A 14,194-nucleotide genomic window follows, 5' to 3' on the forward strand; every position below is an offset into this window, starting at 1 on the left:
CTTCTCGTTCATATTCCAACATGTTTCCCATGGCCACTCTTTGCATTTTCGAATTGCATTATATAATACCATTTGTTCCCAATGCTTTTATATACCCTAGTCATTTGCGACTTTTCCATATATACCAAATCAGCTAAGAAAGATAAATAGACAAGCTCTCTTCTTCTCTCGAAGACAGAAGATTGGAAAACAAATAACCTACGCTCGTCACTATTGAAGGTGACGAAAAAATATATGGGACTAAAGTGGTATCGTCAACAAAAATCAACACTAAAATACCGTATGGCATCAAACTAAGTGTTGTTTTTTTTTTTTTTTCCAATGTAATCCCGACAAAGCATTACAACAAAAAGAAAAAATTGGATGTCTTAAGTTTCCAAAAATAATTCAAACAAAAATGTACTTTTGGTCCCTTGTAAACTGAAAATTCACAATATAACCGTAGTAGAACCAAATTTTGTGAACTGCATGCCAACGGTAACTATCCTCTTCTCTTCTCTTCCCTTTTCTTGAATATTATATGATTGTAATTAAATATTTGGATCATATTGGAGTTGCCTGTAACGTGTTGAACATAGTTTAAAACATAATCGTGGTTCGAGAAGCCATGTCAAAACCAAAATATATGTGGACTTTCAATTTTAAAATTGGAATCTTAAAAAAAGGGGTATATATGTCAATGCAAAACGGCAGAGGGCGAGCTTCCGGCTGTCAGCATGACGTAAGCTGACCTCAGCATCACCGCTTTAGCGGCGAACGTCCGCAACGGACCATGCCTTTTCACTTGCAAACTTCTCCGGCTCTCAAACTCAAAACTCCCACTACGTGTAAATGACGATAATACCCTTGGATCTATAAAATACTCCCAAAAGAAAATGATCTAAATCCTAAACTAATACTTCAAAGCAAATTGGAGAATGGACAACTTAGGTTGGCCAAGGTTTGTAGTGAAACTATATAAAATAAACCTCCACGTTGTTTTTTGCTTGAGTGTGTGATTAAGCTATAGTTTCTTAAAACGTTCTTTTTTTTATATAAAAAGGAAACGGAGCTGCTGTAGTCTTTTTCATTTGTATATACAATTATTGAAGGTAAAAAAAAAAGAAAACAAAAATGTTTGAAGAGTTTACACTTTACATATCAAAAAAGAACAAAAGAAGAGGAGGTAGATACCGACTAAAAATAATAATTGAGAAGACATAAAAATATACGTAATGAAAAAAAATATTTAACAAAAAGAAGAAAAGATAGATTTATGAAAATGGCGTCAAAAGGAGAGAGAGAAGAAGAAGGAGATTGAGTATGGTTTACGCCAAACCAAAAAAAAAAAAATAAATAAATAAATAAAAAAAGAAAAGGAGTTGTTCGTATCGTCTTCTACCTTATAAAAACCACACCTTCCTTGTTTCCCTCTTCCTACACCGCAGCACTCTCTTTCTTCTTCATTCTTCATTCTTGTTCTCTGTTTCTCTCTCTCCTTGTTTGGAACAATGGACAATGTTAAACTGGTTAAGAATGGTGTTCTGAGATTGCCACCTGGATTCAGATTTCATCCTACTGATGAAGAGCTTGTGGTTCAGTACCTTAAGAGGAAAGTTTCTTCTTCTCCTTTGCCAGCTTCTATCATCCCTGAGTTTGATGTTTGCAGAGCTGATCCTTGGGATTTACCTGGTTAGCTTTCTTTCTTATCTTCTTCTCTTTTTTTTCAATCTTGAGTTTCGAACCTTTAAGACTCACAAGACTATATGATCACAGGTAATTTAGACAAGGAGAGGTACTTTTTTAGCACAAGAGAAGCCAAGTACCCAAATGGGAACCGGTCCAACCGAGCAACCGGGTCTGGTTATTGGAAAGCTACCGGTATTGATAAACGGGTTGTGACCTCTAGAGGAAATCAAATCGTTGGTTTGAAGAAAACTCTTGTTTTTTACAAAGGCAAACCACCTCATGGCTCTAGAACCGATTGGATCATGCACGAATACCGTCTCTCTTCTTCTCCTCCGGTACGTATTCTCTCTCTCTCACTCTTTCAATTTCCGGTTTAAATTCCGGTTTAATCTCCACCACTAAATTTTTTTATTCTACTTCCTTTTTTTTTTGTAGAGTTGTATGGGTCCAACTCAGAACTGGGTTCTCTGCCGTATCTTCTTGAAGAAAAGAGCCGGTAACAAGAACGACGACGACGACGGAGATAGCCGGAATCTTAGATATAATAATAATAACACTAATGACCAAATTGATATAATTACAAGAACAGAACAAACAGATGATAAAACGAAACCAATCTTCTTCGATTTCATGAGAAAAGAAAGGACAACAGATTTGAACCTTATGCCTAGCTCTCCTTCTTCAGACCATGCTTCAAGTGGAGTCACGACGGAGATCTTCTCTTCTTCTTCTTCCGATGAAGAGACCAGTAGTTGCAATAGTTTCAGAAGAAATCTTTAATTTAATTTTTAATGTTGACTATCCCTTTTTAAAATAATTAAGTTTCATAATAATTTTATATTAATACGACTCTTCTTTCCTTTTTTATTCCAAGTTTTGTTTTTTACTTGAAAATGAATCTTTGTCCTCTCTTTTTTTTCGTTTCGTATTTTTATTTCAATATGTTTCGTGAAACTAGTTGCAATTTCATCTGAGTTAATTAACCACCCTTTTCAAGAAAGAGTGTTTAACCTTTTTATTCTATAGCAAAAAAATTCAGTTCTTTTCTCCCAACGGTCCACTTATTGCAATAAATATATGTTTATAAGTCATTCTACAAATTTAGAGTATAATCTTTATCTGGAGATGCTACCACAAACGGAATAATATCGTTTATTTTATTTTGAATAAAAAGAAGGAGTAGCTTAGTTCTACACGTTCGTTTGGGTTTTCTCTCCATGACATGACATAACCCCATGCCGGAATTATCAAAGAGTATTCAAACCAGAAAATGATAATAATCTTGTTATTATTAATATAAAGGTATCGTATTATTAATTACTAAAAAGGAAATTATTATTTCCTCTTTGCACGTGACTGTGAAAATACTTATTAAAATATGTGTACATTATTATACTTACTTATTTAGCTGTATTTATGCAGTTGTGTGTGTGTGTATATGATTACAAATATGCATGGAGGATTACAACTAAAAAGGGTTATAATGGCACGGAGAGGCTGTCAAAGAGGAGTGAACTTTTTGTCAAAAGTGCAGAAAACGTAATAAGAGTGTGATGATTAGTTATCTCTTTTAATGTCAAAAAGGTCATAATTATTCGGTGGAAACAACACAATAATAAAAATTTACACATTTCAAACATAAGATGTTATTAAAGATGATATGCTCAAATTAAACTCTAGAGTTATTCTCTAAACTCTAGAGTTATTCTCTAAACTCTAGAGTTATTCTCTAAAATTAACAGGTTATTGTAATACTTAAGGGTCGAATTGTACAAAGACTCAAGTCTACACAATAAATTATAGAGTTTTATAATTAAGCTAAACAAGTTGATTTAAATAAAGAAAAGCAATGCAAAATATTAAATAAAATTGTTGTAAATTCAAAAGATCAAAAAGCTAGGTCTAGGGAATTTCTCAAGAAATTACAAAATATTAAATCAATAATTAAGTAGGATTCAAACAATTAAAATCAGATCTAGAACTCTAAACTCTTTGGTAAAATAATTCAGTTCTCATTGCAATTATTATCTAAATTTAAAACCAGAAAATCTAAATCTCTTTGTAAAATTCTAGGTTAAAAATCAGCTTTAAAAAACAGGTTTAGATTGTTCACAAAATCACTAATTCAAATCTCTTTGTAAAAAGTAATTTTGTTCATCAATGGTTTTAATCAGAAAAACAATTATATTCTCATATCAATTAATTTTCCTAAGATAATAATTCTAGGTGATCAATCAAGAATTATTGTGAAGAACAACCAAGGATGAAGATCATAAAAGTTAAGAACCCTAAAAATTACAGATCTAATAAATCATAAAAACCCTGTGAAAAACCCTAAACCTAACAAGCAAATTACTCAGACATGTTTAATGAGGAACAAAACATCTTTTCTGAATAATAAGCAATAGATATTAAAAAGTAAGAAGCAGTTCAAATCTCTTTCTCTCCCAAAAGCTCTCAATATCTCTCTCAAAAAGCTGTTAGAAAATAATTTGCTAGAATAAAACTTAAGGGTTTACAAAACCCAAAAACTATATATATATATGTCCTAAAACACGTGAGAGACTTATGTTACAATTTTGGAAAACTTTGGGCAGAATTGTAAAACTTCCAATTTCTTGTTCTCTCGTCGGATAAACATGGGTGTCGAACGATGCTCTCACTCTGATCCGACTCCAAATTTTTTTTCCTTCGGTTAAATGTTCTAAAACGATCCAAATTACTCCATTTTACTCGTTTCATGCCAAAATTCTAAAAAACCTGTAAAAACTCAAAGACAACCTAAAAACAAATGAAAAGACTCAAAAAGCATATTTATATCGTGGTCAAAAGAAAAAGAAAAAAAACTATTCATGTTTCACAATGATGAGATCTGATTTCAAATAAGGTCCCCACTATAAATGCCAAGTTAACATTATTTAATCTTCCCTAACTTGTAAGTCACTTTTTTTGGGGGGGGGGGGGGGGGGNATATTTTTCTAAAGAACCATGTATTATGTATATGAGCGTAATTTAAGTGATAACATTTTGAGCTCAAACGGATGTATTTGTAAAATGAAACAATGAAGATAAATACAAGAAGAATTTGTTTTTTTTTGACGAGTGGTAGCAGAAAAATAGGGAAATAAATGAACGACGAAATATACAAATAAATCTAATATTTTAAGCACTTTACATTTCGCACATAGACGAAGAGAATGGTGAGGCATCACGTCTCTTTAATTTCTTTTAAGGATGTATTTGTCAAAAACAAAAAACTGAATTAATCTTTTTAACAAATAATGGAGAAAGTGCTATTTGGGAAAATTAAACAACCGAAAATCGTGTTGAAAACAAAAACAAACAAACGAAAATAGTTAATAATTCCTACCTGCATTTCCTTATTCACCAATCGATTATTTTCCTATTTAATAGTCTGTAGATTGTAAAACTACTCTCAAAATATGTTTTCATGCACAAGTGATTTATGAGGAATTGGTGTAAAAAAAAAAAAAACCTTTCAATAGTTTAATTTTCTCTCAAAGCATTTCTTCATAGTTTTACTAGTAAAGAATAAAACTCGCACATTGGATAATCTTTGTATATATATTTATGAAGAAATGAAAAAAACACATCTCTGTCGTCATAGGATTCTAACATGGAAGGACTACAAGGAAAATTTATGCAAGAATCGATTCAAATTTAAAAAGTAAATGGAAAGATATAACTTAGTTTATGAGCAAAAAGAAGAAACACGCATATAGAGCTTGAAAGAATCACAAATAAGAACCAAATACCCCAAGGATGATATATTCGAAGAGGATCAAATCTCTCTCTCTCTCTCTCTCTCTCTCTCTCAAAAGATTCCATTCCAATCTTCAAACCTACTCCAATTGAAGAAAAAAAAACATTCTATGTGAGTTACTGAATTCTATTTTAACAGCACCTGTTACTATCGTCTCCATCGAATTACTATGCCTTACGCAACTGAATTGAAAAGTTAGGTAACGGTCTGATAAGTGTTCGTCCTAGTGAGACACAAAACCTACCGAAGAAAAATTACGAATTAAATATTTGGACAACTTCGTTAAAGTAAGATAACATTATTAACTCGTAATTTCATTAACATTTGTATGCCTTCGAAAGCCTAATCAATATATATTTTTTTGTTGAGATTATCCACAAAACAATATCGATGTTATATTATAACTTGACACATTAAAAAAATTCTTCTGCATTTTTATTTTAGTATATCATGCAAGTATGTAACTATAAAACCTATACAAATTTTCTATGAAGTTAAAAAAATTAATAGAGTCGGTATAAGCATTTTGATTTGTGTTGAATAACTAAGTAAGCTGAAGTAAATCAAAAGACTAAGTTACCTCAATAGATGCCCTATATTTGCTTTCTTTCTAGTTCATACGTATTCGATATTAGTGGTGGTAGAGGCATATAGTTGCGATTTCTTGCACTTGCAAGCAATCCCAATCAACTTGGTGATAATCGATTGAGTGAAATTAAGTAACAACTTTATTAGCATCTTTTAATACTTTTAAGGATTGTTTTCATGTTCCGTATGCCACAAGGAAAAATAAAGAATATTTTTCCCGACCCAAAGAGAGAAAATATCCATTTCGATTCTTGGTACGGCAGTCTTGCTATTAGTCATTAGATATAGTGGATTTGTTCAAATGTTTTGTTCTGTTTTTCCCACAAGTTTCTCTTTGACTCTGATTATATACATTAAAAAAAAAAAAAATAGTGCCTCGTAGCACAAATTTTTGTATTAATAAACATTTTGAACTATAATCTAAAACTCTATCAACCATAACAAATACAGATTGTCTAATTAGTTAGCAAAACATAATATTAGGTTGCCCTATTATTTTCTAGAGATAAAATATCATTCTATTTTCATGTAAAGTTATGATTTTTTTTCTTCCGAACTTCAGATAAAGATGGAAAAAACTGATAATCAACAGTGACATATTTTTGTTAAGTTACTTGTCTTATTTCGAAACTTAAACAAAAACATTCACTTAAATACTGAATAATTTTTAGTTTTGGTGGTTATTTAACTCAATTTTCATTATGTAATTATACCTTATTTATTTGTATAAAAAATTTGATGATTTGACACTCTAGATGGTGAGAACTTATTTTGCTTATATATATGTATGTGTATGTATATACATGATTAGAAAGATAAGTGGTACGATAAAGAGTGATACAGTATACAATAGGGGATATAGTAGTCCGATAATGAGAATTGACTTTCTACTCTACTTTCCCCTAGTTCACAGTCACAATGACGAACGTGGTTGTGACATGTGTATGTGTGTATTGTATATATATGCTTATATAAAATATATACTTTATTTGCACATTAACTATATTTAGTCAGTTAACAAAGAATGACTAAATCACAATTTCGCTCTCCGGTGTTATATTTGGTGACAAGAAGCAAAGTGCATCTCAAATTTACCCTTTCGTTGTCGTTTTCAAAATAAAACATCTATAGAAATACACATCATGAAAAAAATGATTAAAAGAAAAGAGGAGAACATCAAGAAGGAAGAGAAGGTGGAAAGAGTCGTATAATGCTGACTTGTGGTTTCGTGAGATTCAAATTTGTAGAAAATTCCAAGTGGGCTGCGACTTGGAAGACGTGGGAGACCCACACACTTGCACAAATCATCCATTACCCACACGCTTTTTGTATTTTTTTGTATTTTTACTTATAATGCATGGTTATGTGTCACTTCCACCAACCACATTCACCTTAGATTTACTAAACCCTTGTTTTAGACTAAAAAGGAAAACATCTTTAGTTAGTACTTAGTAGTTGCAAGAGAAATATATATTTTATTTCTACCTAAAAAAAAAAGAGAATATATATTTTACAAGTCCATTTACTCGACTCATTTAACTCTAGTGCGATTGGCTGTCAACTATAGAGGATTGTTGCTCTTAAATATGGTGAGATGATATACGTTTTTAGGCCCATTACAAGTATTATCAAAACTGGTCTTAATTAAACTTAGGGAAACTATCCAGAATTTTCTTGTTCTGATTACCAAAAAGAAAAAACAGTAACAATTGTTCGTAATGACATGTATCTTATATAGTATTGCATACGTCAATCGTAAAAGTGAATGCTAGTAGTGCCAGACATACTCAAATGCTAAATATGCATATACACAAACGTAAGCATAGATGCTGAAACCGCTAAATATAAGCCTGCATATATAGTCGATTTGAAAGATATCAAAACCTGTGTTTCCTATCCAAAATCTAAAATCTTTACAACTATTGAATAATTAGAATTGAATCCCAAATCAGTGTAATGTTTAACTATTACATTAAATAAATAAAAAACGGAAGATATTTTTAAAAATGTAAAAAAAAAAAACTCTCAAATCCTAAACTCGAACTCCAAACTAGGCATAAATTAAAATTAACGTACCGAAACTTAGTCAACTCAATTCGATAAGACTTGATCCAAAAAATCCAAATCCAGACTTGATGATATAAAATAGGTATAGTAAATATTGAACCAAAACTGGTTTTACCATTTCATCTACGGTAATTAGCTAAACAAAACTCAGAGAGAGAAAAAAAAAGTGAGAAGGCATAATTAAACTGATGATGATTTATTATTAAGAACATTTTTAGAAGAAACACTACCAAGTGGGGAAAGTGCATCATCATTCATCAAAAAGCTATATAAATCTCTTGAAATCCAATCTTCCTTCTTTGTTTTTTCTCTTCCAACCACCACACCATAATTAAACTACATAAAACAAGATTGAACCTAGCTAGTTGGGTAAGCAAAAACTCAGATAAACGCAATCGTAAGAGAATCTATTTATAAATTATTCATCGATTTCGTTTTATTTGGGTTTAAGAGCCAGAATCTCTTTTTACGGCTCTTGCCTGTTCCCATAAGCCCTATTACAAAACAAAGCACTTAAAGAAGAGGGTGACGTCAGTCCCCAAAGACATGTTGCCTAGACTCTAAGCAAAACTTGAGATGTGACTCTTCCCGATATTCATTTCCTGATGACAACAGAAACCTAAACCCATTAATTACTTATTAAGACCCCCAGTGTCTATTTTGATCACCAGTCGGATACAAAACGCTAAGAAAAACAAAACTTTGAAGTTGGTAATTCTACTAGTTAAAACTGTTGTAAGGTAGGTAAGCAAGGTCAAGTCATAAACCAACTAATAACAAAGAGAACTAAATTGCATGCGGTTGATCCCTAGTCGAAAACACTTATAATCCGTATGATCCAGAATCTCTTAGCTAAATAAAATATAGATATAAAAATATGCGAAAAAGATAGTGTTTGATATTTTGCGTAAGAGGTTGCGTGTGAAGAAGCAAAACCCCTTGTGAGGGAGTGACTTGAGGATCAGCTTCAGCTTTCTGAGACATAATGACAAATAACAAATGGGTTTGATATAGGAGCAGTTTTACTTACATCACATGTTTAGCTTTCCTTTCTTGTGGTCCTCTTGTTATTTTCCAATCTCTAAGCAAAATCCTAACACATCTCTTGAAAATTTTGTAAAACTATGGACCCCATTCAAGATTGTATCTCTCGTAATTGACCTTTTATTGAGGCATGATTAGACTTTTATAGCGAAGAATTAATCCCAAAACTTCATCAAAGCCTTAAAACTTCTTGCTATAGATAGACATAGACTTCTAAAAATGGTCCCAAATAACCTAACAAAGCCACTTCACACGCTGAAGAGGCAACTCTCACTGTTACCAGATTCCAACAAAAGAGAAGAGGCTTTTGTGATTAGAAGCTTTGAACAATTAAAACCAGCAGACAAGGCATATGCTTGGTGACAACTACAGTTGCACACCTGTACTGCACTAAAAATTCTCTGCCTTTCCAACTTTGCACGCAACTCCCTATTCACCATTCTATCAAACTCCAAAATGGAAAAAAGAAAAATCAAACTTATTCAAGTTGCTGAAGGATTTATTTACATGACTTGATGTTACCTTAATCAATTGTAAGACCTAGACAGAACAAAAGAGTCAAATTTATGATTCTTCAAAATTTAGCAAGAAAATTTTCTGTGTTGGTAGACGAAAATCTTAGAAAAAAAAAAGTAAACTACAATTAAATATAATAATATATTTTGCTCATCCTGTTATGTTGACAGAACCCATAATCTGGTCCGTTTATATTGTAATATTTGGGCTGATGGTGGGCACACACGAGCTTCTCACAAATGGTGTTTACGCCTTATGAAGTTACATATTATATATTTTTTTCTGGCCTTGTTCATACGTTTGTACTTTGTAGCCAAGATTGTTGCCCACAAGATTCAGTGAGTCAGAGAGCCAAGGAGACGAGAGGAAACACGATGATCTTAACGTGCCCGTTTCACAGAGTTGAAATTTTGGGTCCCATGGCAAAGGAGTGCTTCAGACTTTCGACTTGGGGCAGTTGTAAGGCTACTATATGTGTGCCTAATCTGATTGTAGGGTAGTTATTACCGACCAGTAGCCTGTGGACCAGCCCTGTCCTGCACAGGACGACCCACCAGCTGACTCAAAACCCACCACGTATGGTCTGGTAAACCCCAGGAACCCGTCATTTTTCCTATGTAGTATCTAACGTTAACCATGGACTGGCCCGTGGTTCATCTATTTGAACCAGAGTAGATCTATAATATGCCAGGTTCATACTGGGCCGTTGGGTTGGACTGGCCCATCACACCATCCCTAACTGTGGCATTGGGGGTTTTAAAAACGAGGAGAATCATCTCTACGTTAAGGTAAGAGTCTTGTCATAGCCAAGAAAGCACAAGAGTCAAGACAATAGCCGGTTCAGTTCATGAATCAGTGAAACGATACAGAAGAATATGCATTTCACTTCTCACACATTCTATATAGGGTTGTTCTTGATCTTCGATTAATTTTCAGTACATGCAATAGAACCCACTCAACTTCACAAGCAAAATATTAATCAGAACAATAAAAGGAGACATCTTATCATGCAGGGAGTGCAAAGCTCGGTTGCTTCCACATAGGCGGATCCATAACAAGGCAAGGATCTGATTTCTCAAAGTCAGCAACCTGTCAACAAATAAATAAATCATATGAAATAAACAATCTTTAAATACAGGAAAAAAAGAAAAAAAAAAAAGAAATGGAACAACAAGAGTTGCAGGGGAGAAGAAGACACATAAAAATTACCTTGTTCCCACACTGAGGGCAATGGTGCTGTTTGTTCCAGAGACAATCCATTGAAGGGCAGAGAAAACAGAATCCAAGCATAAACGGCATCATACAAGCAACAACAGCAGCAACACCAGGTTTTGATCTGTTTCAAATCCAAAATATTATTAAAACTAAATTATCACAAACAAGGATCAATGCACATAAAATCAAAGGTTGTGACAATGAATAGTACAGTCACATACTCTTAAAAATGCTATCCTAAACACGAATTCTGAGAAATCAGAAAATGTGAAGCAGAGATTAACTTCATGAGCAGCTTAAAGCAAATTTGCAATCCATATTCACCACCACCAGAGTAAATTCAATTTTGATAAAAGTACAGATGGGCGTATTCTACAGCTAATGAGACAATCCTGAAACCAAAAACCCCCAAATGAGGAGAAGAAAGGGCTTTGATCAAACAACCCCTAAATGCCACATCTCAATACACTTAAAACCACAACTATACTACTACTCTGCATATGTAAATCTCGCATTTAAATTGACAATCGCAGATTCACAGGATGATTTAGGTGAATGAATGTTTAACCTGAGATTGGTGAGACCAGTATTGCCGCAATAAAGGCAATTGAAAGGAGCAGGAGTGTCTCGATAAATCGTTTGCTGGATCGGAGCACCCAACGGATCACCGTAGATAGCGTTCGGCGGCACAATCCCGGCCTGGTACGGATTCTGCCCCGCGTAATACGGAACTCCGATCACCGTTGTTCCCTCTTTCGCCATTTTCTTTCCTTTCTTTTTTTGTAAGGTCAACAACGATCTTATGAATGAAAAAGCAAAAATATATATCACAAACGCACAAGCGAGGAGGAAAGTATTTACAGGGAAATCACGCGGAAGAAGATGATGAAGGATTTTTCAATTAAAAAGGGAAAGTTCCAAATCTCTGACGATCGGATTTCGATTCCACACGCCTACCTAATTTGTTGATTTGAATGATTCTCATTCTCATTATGATTCTTCTCGAATTTTGAATCTAGAAGATAAGACCTACTCACACTTAATGGACCTTTTTAAGTTAGAACAAAAACTGGTAATGGGCTCAAAAGGCCTAACATGTCATATATATGGAGGAAGAACGTGTTTGTTAGCCGACATAGGAGAGAGTCCATGTCACAAAAATCACAATCACCTTGTTCTAGATCTTCTTCATAACTGTAATTACAAGAAGATTCAATTTCTAACAAAATGTAATTATTGAATGACATGGCAAGTTGGCAACCGCAACCTTTCTAGTATTTTAATTATTATGTGTGTGTTTAGAATCTTATATTTATTTATCAATAAACATTTTATAAAACCGTGTTTTTATCTTATTGGCTAAGGTTTTCTATAGAATAAACAAATACATCCTAAAATAGTCCAACTCTTAACCCCAAAGGCTACTACACACACACACGTCCTAAACCGCGTTTTAAACATTTTTTTTTATTTTATTTGTATAAATACACTCTTATAAATTAAAATTATCAAATTAAGCCACACACAAAACCAACCAAAATCCATTTCAATAGAAGAAGAAGATTCTCGAATCATCAAACCAATTCAGAAAATTTCAGACATGACAGGATCGAAAGAAGGAGAAACTCACCAGGCTCAGCCTCAGCCACAGATCGTTGATCAAGAACAACCCAAAACTCTAGAAACAGAAGACCAAAAACAACAACAACAACAACCTTCTTCATCGTCTCCGGATCAGAAGAAATGGGGTACTCACGTGATGGGAGCTCCGGCAGCTCCCGTATCTCACCCCGATAACCAGCAAGCGGCAGCGTGGGTCGCCGGAGATAACCATCAGACTCAGTACCAACCGTACGTCATCTACTCTCCTGTCGAACATCACCAAACTAACAACAACCCTCTCGAGCCAGTCATCGGAATGTTCAATACCTGGAGCCGCAAGGCTGAAACCGTCGCTCGTAACCTCTGGCACAATCGTAAGTCTCCTTCCCACTTAATTTGATGACGAATTTTGTTGATTTCTTCTTAATTGGAACATTTTGGGAACAAGCAAGTTTGAGTTTTTTTTTTTTGTGTGTGGGTGTTGTGTTGTTGTGTCTGCAGTGAAGACAGGACCATCTATGTCTGAAACGGCGTGGGGAAAGGTTAATTTGACGGCGAAAGCCATAACAAAGGGAGGGTTCGAGTCACTTTTCAGGCAGATCTTCGGAACAGAGCCAAACGAGAGTCTGAAGAAAACTTTCGCATGTTACCTCTCAACGACGACAGGACCTGTTGCTGGAACTATCTATCTCTCTAATGCTCGTGTAGCTTTCTGCAGTGACCGTCCTCTCTTCTTCACAGCACCTTCTGGCCAAGGAGCTTGGAGCTACTACAGGGTAAAGTCAATGTTTTTTTGTTTTAACTTAAGAAAAAAAAAACAAAAGTGAAATTGGAGATTTTGGGATAAAGTTTGAATGTTGTTTGGTGGTGTATATATGGGTTTTGTGGCAGGTGGTGGTACCGTTGGGGAATGTTGCTACGGTGAATCCGGTTGTGATGAAGGAGACTCCTCCAGAGAAGTATATTCAGGTGACGACGGTGGACGGACATGACTTTTGGTTCATGGGTTTTGTGAATTACGAGAAGGCTACGCATCATCTGCTCACTAGTGTCTCGGAGTTTCAAACAGCACACAGCTCTGTGTCTGGCTAAAAGCATATTCCTTAATGTTTGTTTCTATGTCTTTTTTCTTTTTCTTCCCCCTGCATATGTTTTCTATTATGTTATATGTAAATTATGTATCGGAGCTGGACTTTTGTGAGTCTCATATCTCTGATTCGTATGTTGATATAGAGTTGGTGTTCACTTATATGTTGATCTCTTTTGTAATAGCAGTTTCATATTGATTAATTGACGACCTTTGAACTGAATTTTAGATATCTGACTCCCCATCAGAGAGATGTTTATGAGTTTTACTGTTTTAGTAAAGTTTTAGGAAGCACCATTTTTGTAAGGTCACAGAAAACGCCATTAGACTGCAACTCACTTGATATTTTGCAATACTAAATTACCTTGACCAACGTCTACAATCACATGTAAGCTAGTACTTTCTGCGAACTCGTACACAGCTAACATGGTAGGCAACCACCATCCATATCTTACATTTTTCTCTTGTTTTTTTTATTCCTATTAGATAAATTTATGTTTCGCACTGTCCCTTCCACGTTGTTTAGTGTTTACTGTTTGAATCCTTAAAATACTCGAACAAGTACATTGTTCAGAGTTTAGAAAGTGTGGTGGACGGGCCTGTTATTTTATAATGTCCTAGAG

General features: G+C 34.1%; 3 protein-coding genes across 3 annotated transcripts; 2 read left to right on the forward strand and 1 right to left on the reverse strand.

The window, feature by feature from the left end:
• LOC104735314 (NAC domain-containing protein 83) lies at window positions 1,401-2,512 on the forward strand. Its single transcript, XM_010455072.2, has 3 exons — window positions 1,401-1,671; window positions 1,756-2,003; window positions 2,104-2,512. Exons 1-3 carry the CDS (start codon window positions 1,491-1,493, stop codon window positions 2,446-2,448), a joined length of 774 nt encoding a protein of 257 aa, XP_010453374.1. The 5' UTR covers window positions 1,401-1,490; the 3' UTR covers window positions 2,449-2,512.
• LOC104735316 lies at window positions 10,445-11,945 on the reverse strand. Its single transcript, XM_010455074.2, has 4 exons — window positions 11,744-11,945; window positions 11,451-11,656; window positions 10,877-11,003; window positions 10,445-10,756 (listed from the first exon to the last, which is right to left on the reverse strand). The coding sequence occupies exons 2-4, from the start codon at window positions 11,642-11,644 to the stop codon at window positions 10,673-10,675; spliced, it is 405 nt and encodes a 134-aa protein (XP_010453376.1). The 5' UTR covers window positions 11,645-11,656; window positions 11,744-11,945; the 3' UTR covers window positions 10,445-10,672.
• Window positions 12,374-13,801, forward strand: LOC109124666 (GEM-like protein 5). Its single transcript, XM_010455075.2, has 3 exons — window positions 12,374-12,858; window positions 12,986-13,260; window positions 13,376-13,801. The coding sequence occupies exons 1-3, from the start codon at window positions 12,483-12,485 to the stop codon at window positions 13,574-13,576; spliced, it is 852 nt and encodes a 283-aa protein (XP_010453377.1). The 5' UTR covers window positions 12,374-12,482; the 3' UTR covers window positions 13,577-13,801.

Source organism: Camelina sativa, chromosome 13 (assembly GCF_000633955.1).
Source record: "Camelina sativa cultivar DH55 chromosome 13, Cs, whole genome shotgun sequence".
NCBI lineage: Eukaryota > Viridiplantae > Streptophyta > Magnoliopsida > Brassicales > Brassicaceae > Camelina > Camelina sativa.

Coding starts and splice junctions, on each gene's coding strand:
- LOC104735314 (XM_010455072.2), top strand. CDS start 1,491: ATGGACAATGTTAAACTGGTTAAGAATGGTGTTCTGAGATTGCCACCT. Junction 1,672..1,755: donor TGATCCTTGGGATTTACCTG/GTTAGCTTTCTT, acceptor ATATGATCACAG/GTAATTTAGACAAGGAGAGG. Junction 2,004..2,103: donor GTCTCTCTTCTTCTCCTCCG/GTACGTATTCTC, acceptor TTTTTTTTGTAG/AGTTGTATGGGTCCAACTCA.
- LOC104735316 (XM_010455074.2), bottom strand. CDS start 11,644: ATGGCGAAAGAGGGAACAACGGTGATCGGAGTTCCGTATTACGCGGGG. Junction 11,004..11,450: donor ACTGGTCTCACCAATCTCAG/GTTAAACATTCA, acceptor GATTTGAAACAG/ATCAAAACCTGGTGTTGCTG. Junction 10,757..10,876: donor GCCCTCAGTGTGGGAACAAG/GTAATTTTTATG, acceptor ATTTGTTGACAG/GTTGCTGACTTTGAGAAATC.
- LOC109124666 (XM_010455075.2), top strand. CDS start 12,483: ATGACAGGATCGAAAGAAGGAGAAACTCACCAGGCTCAGCCTCAGCCA. Junction 12,859..12,985: donor TCGTAACCTCTGGCACAATC/GTAAGTCTCCTT, acceptor TTGTGTCTGCAG/TGAAGACAGGACCATCTATG. Junction 13,261..13,375: donor GAGCTTGGAGCTACTACAGG/GTAAAGTCAATG, acceptor GTTTTGTGGCAG/GTGGTGGTACCGTTGGGGAA.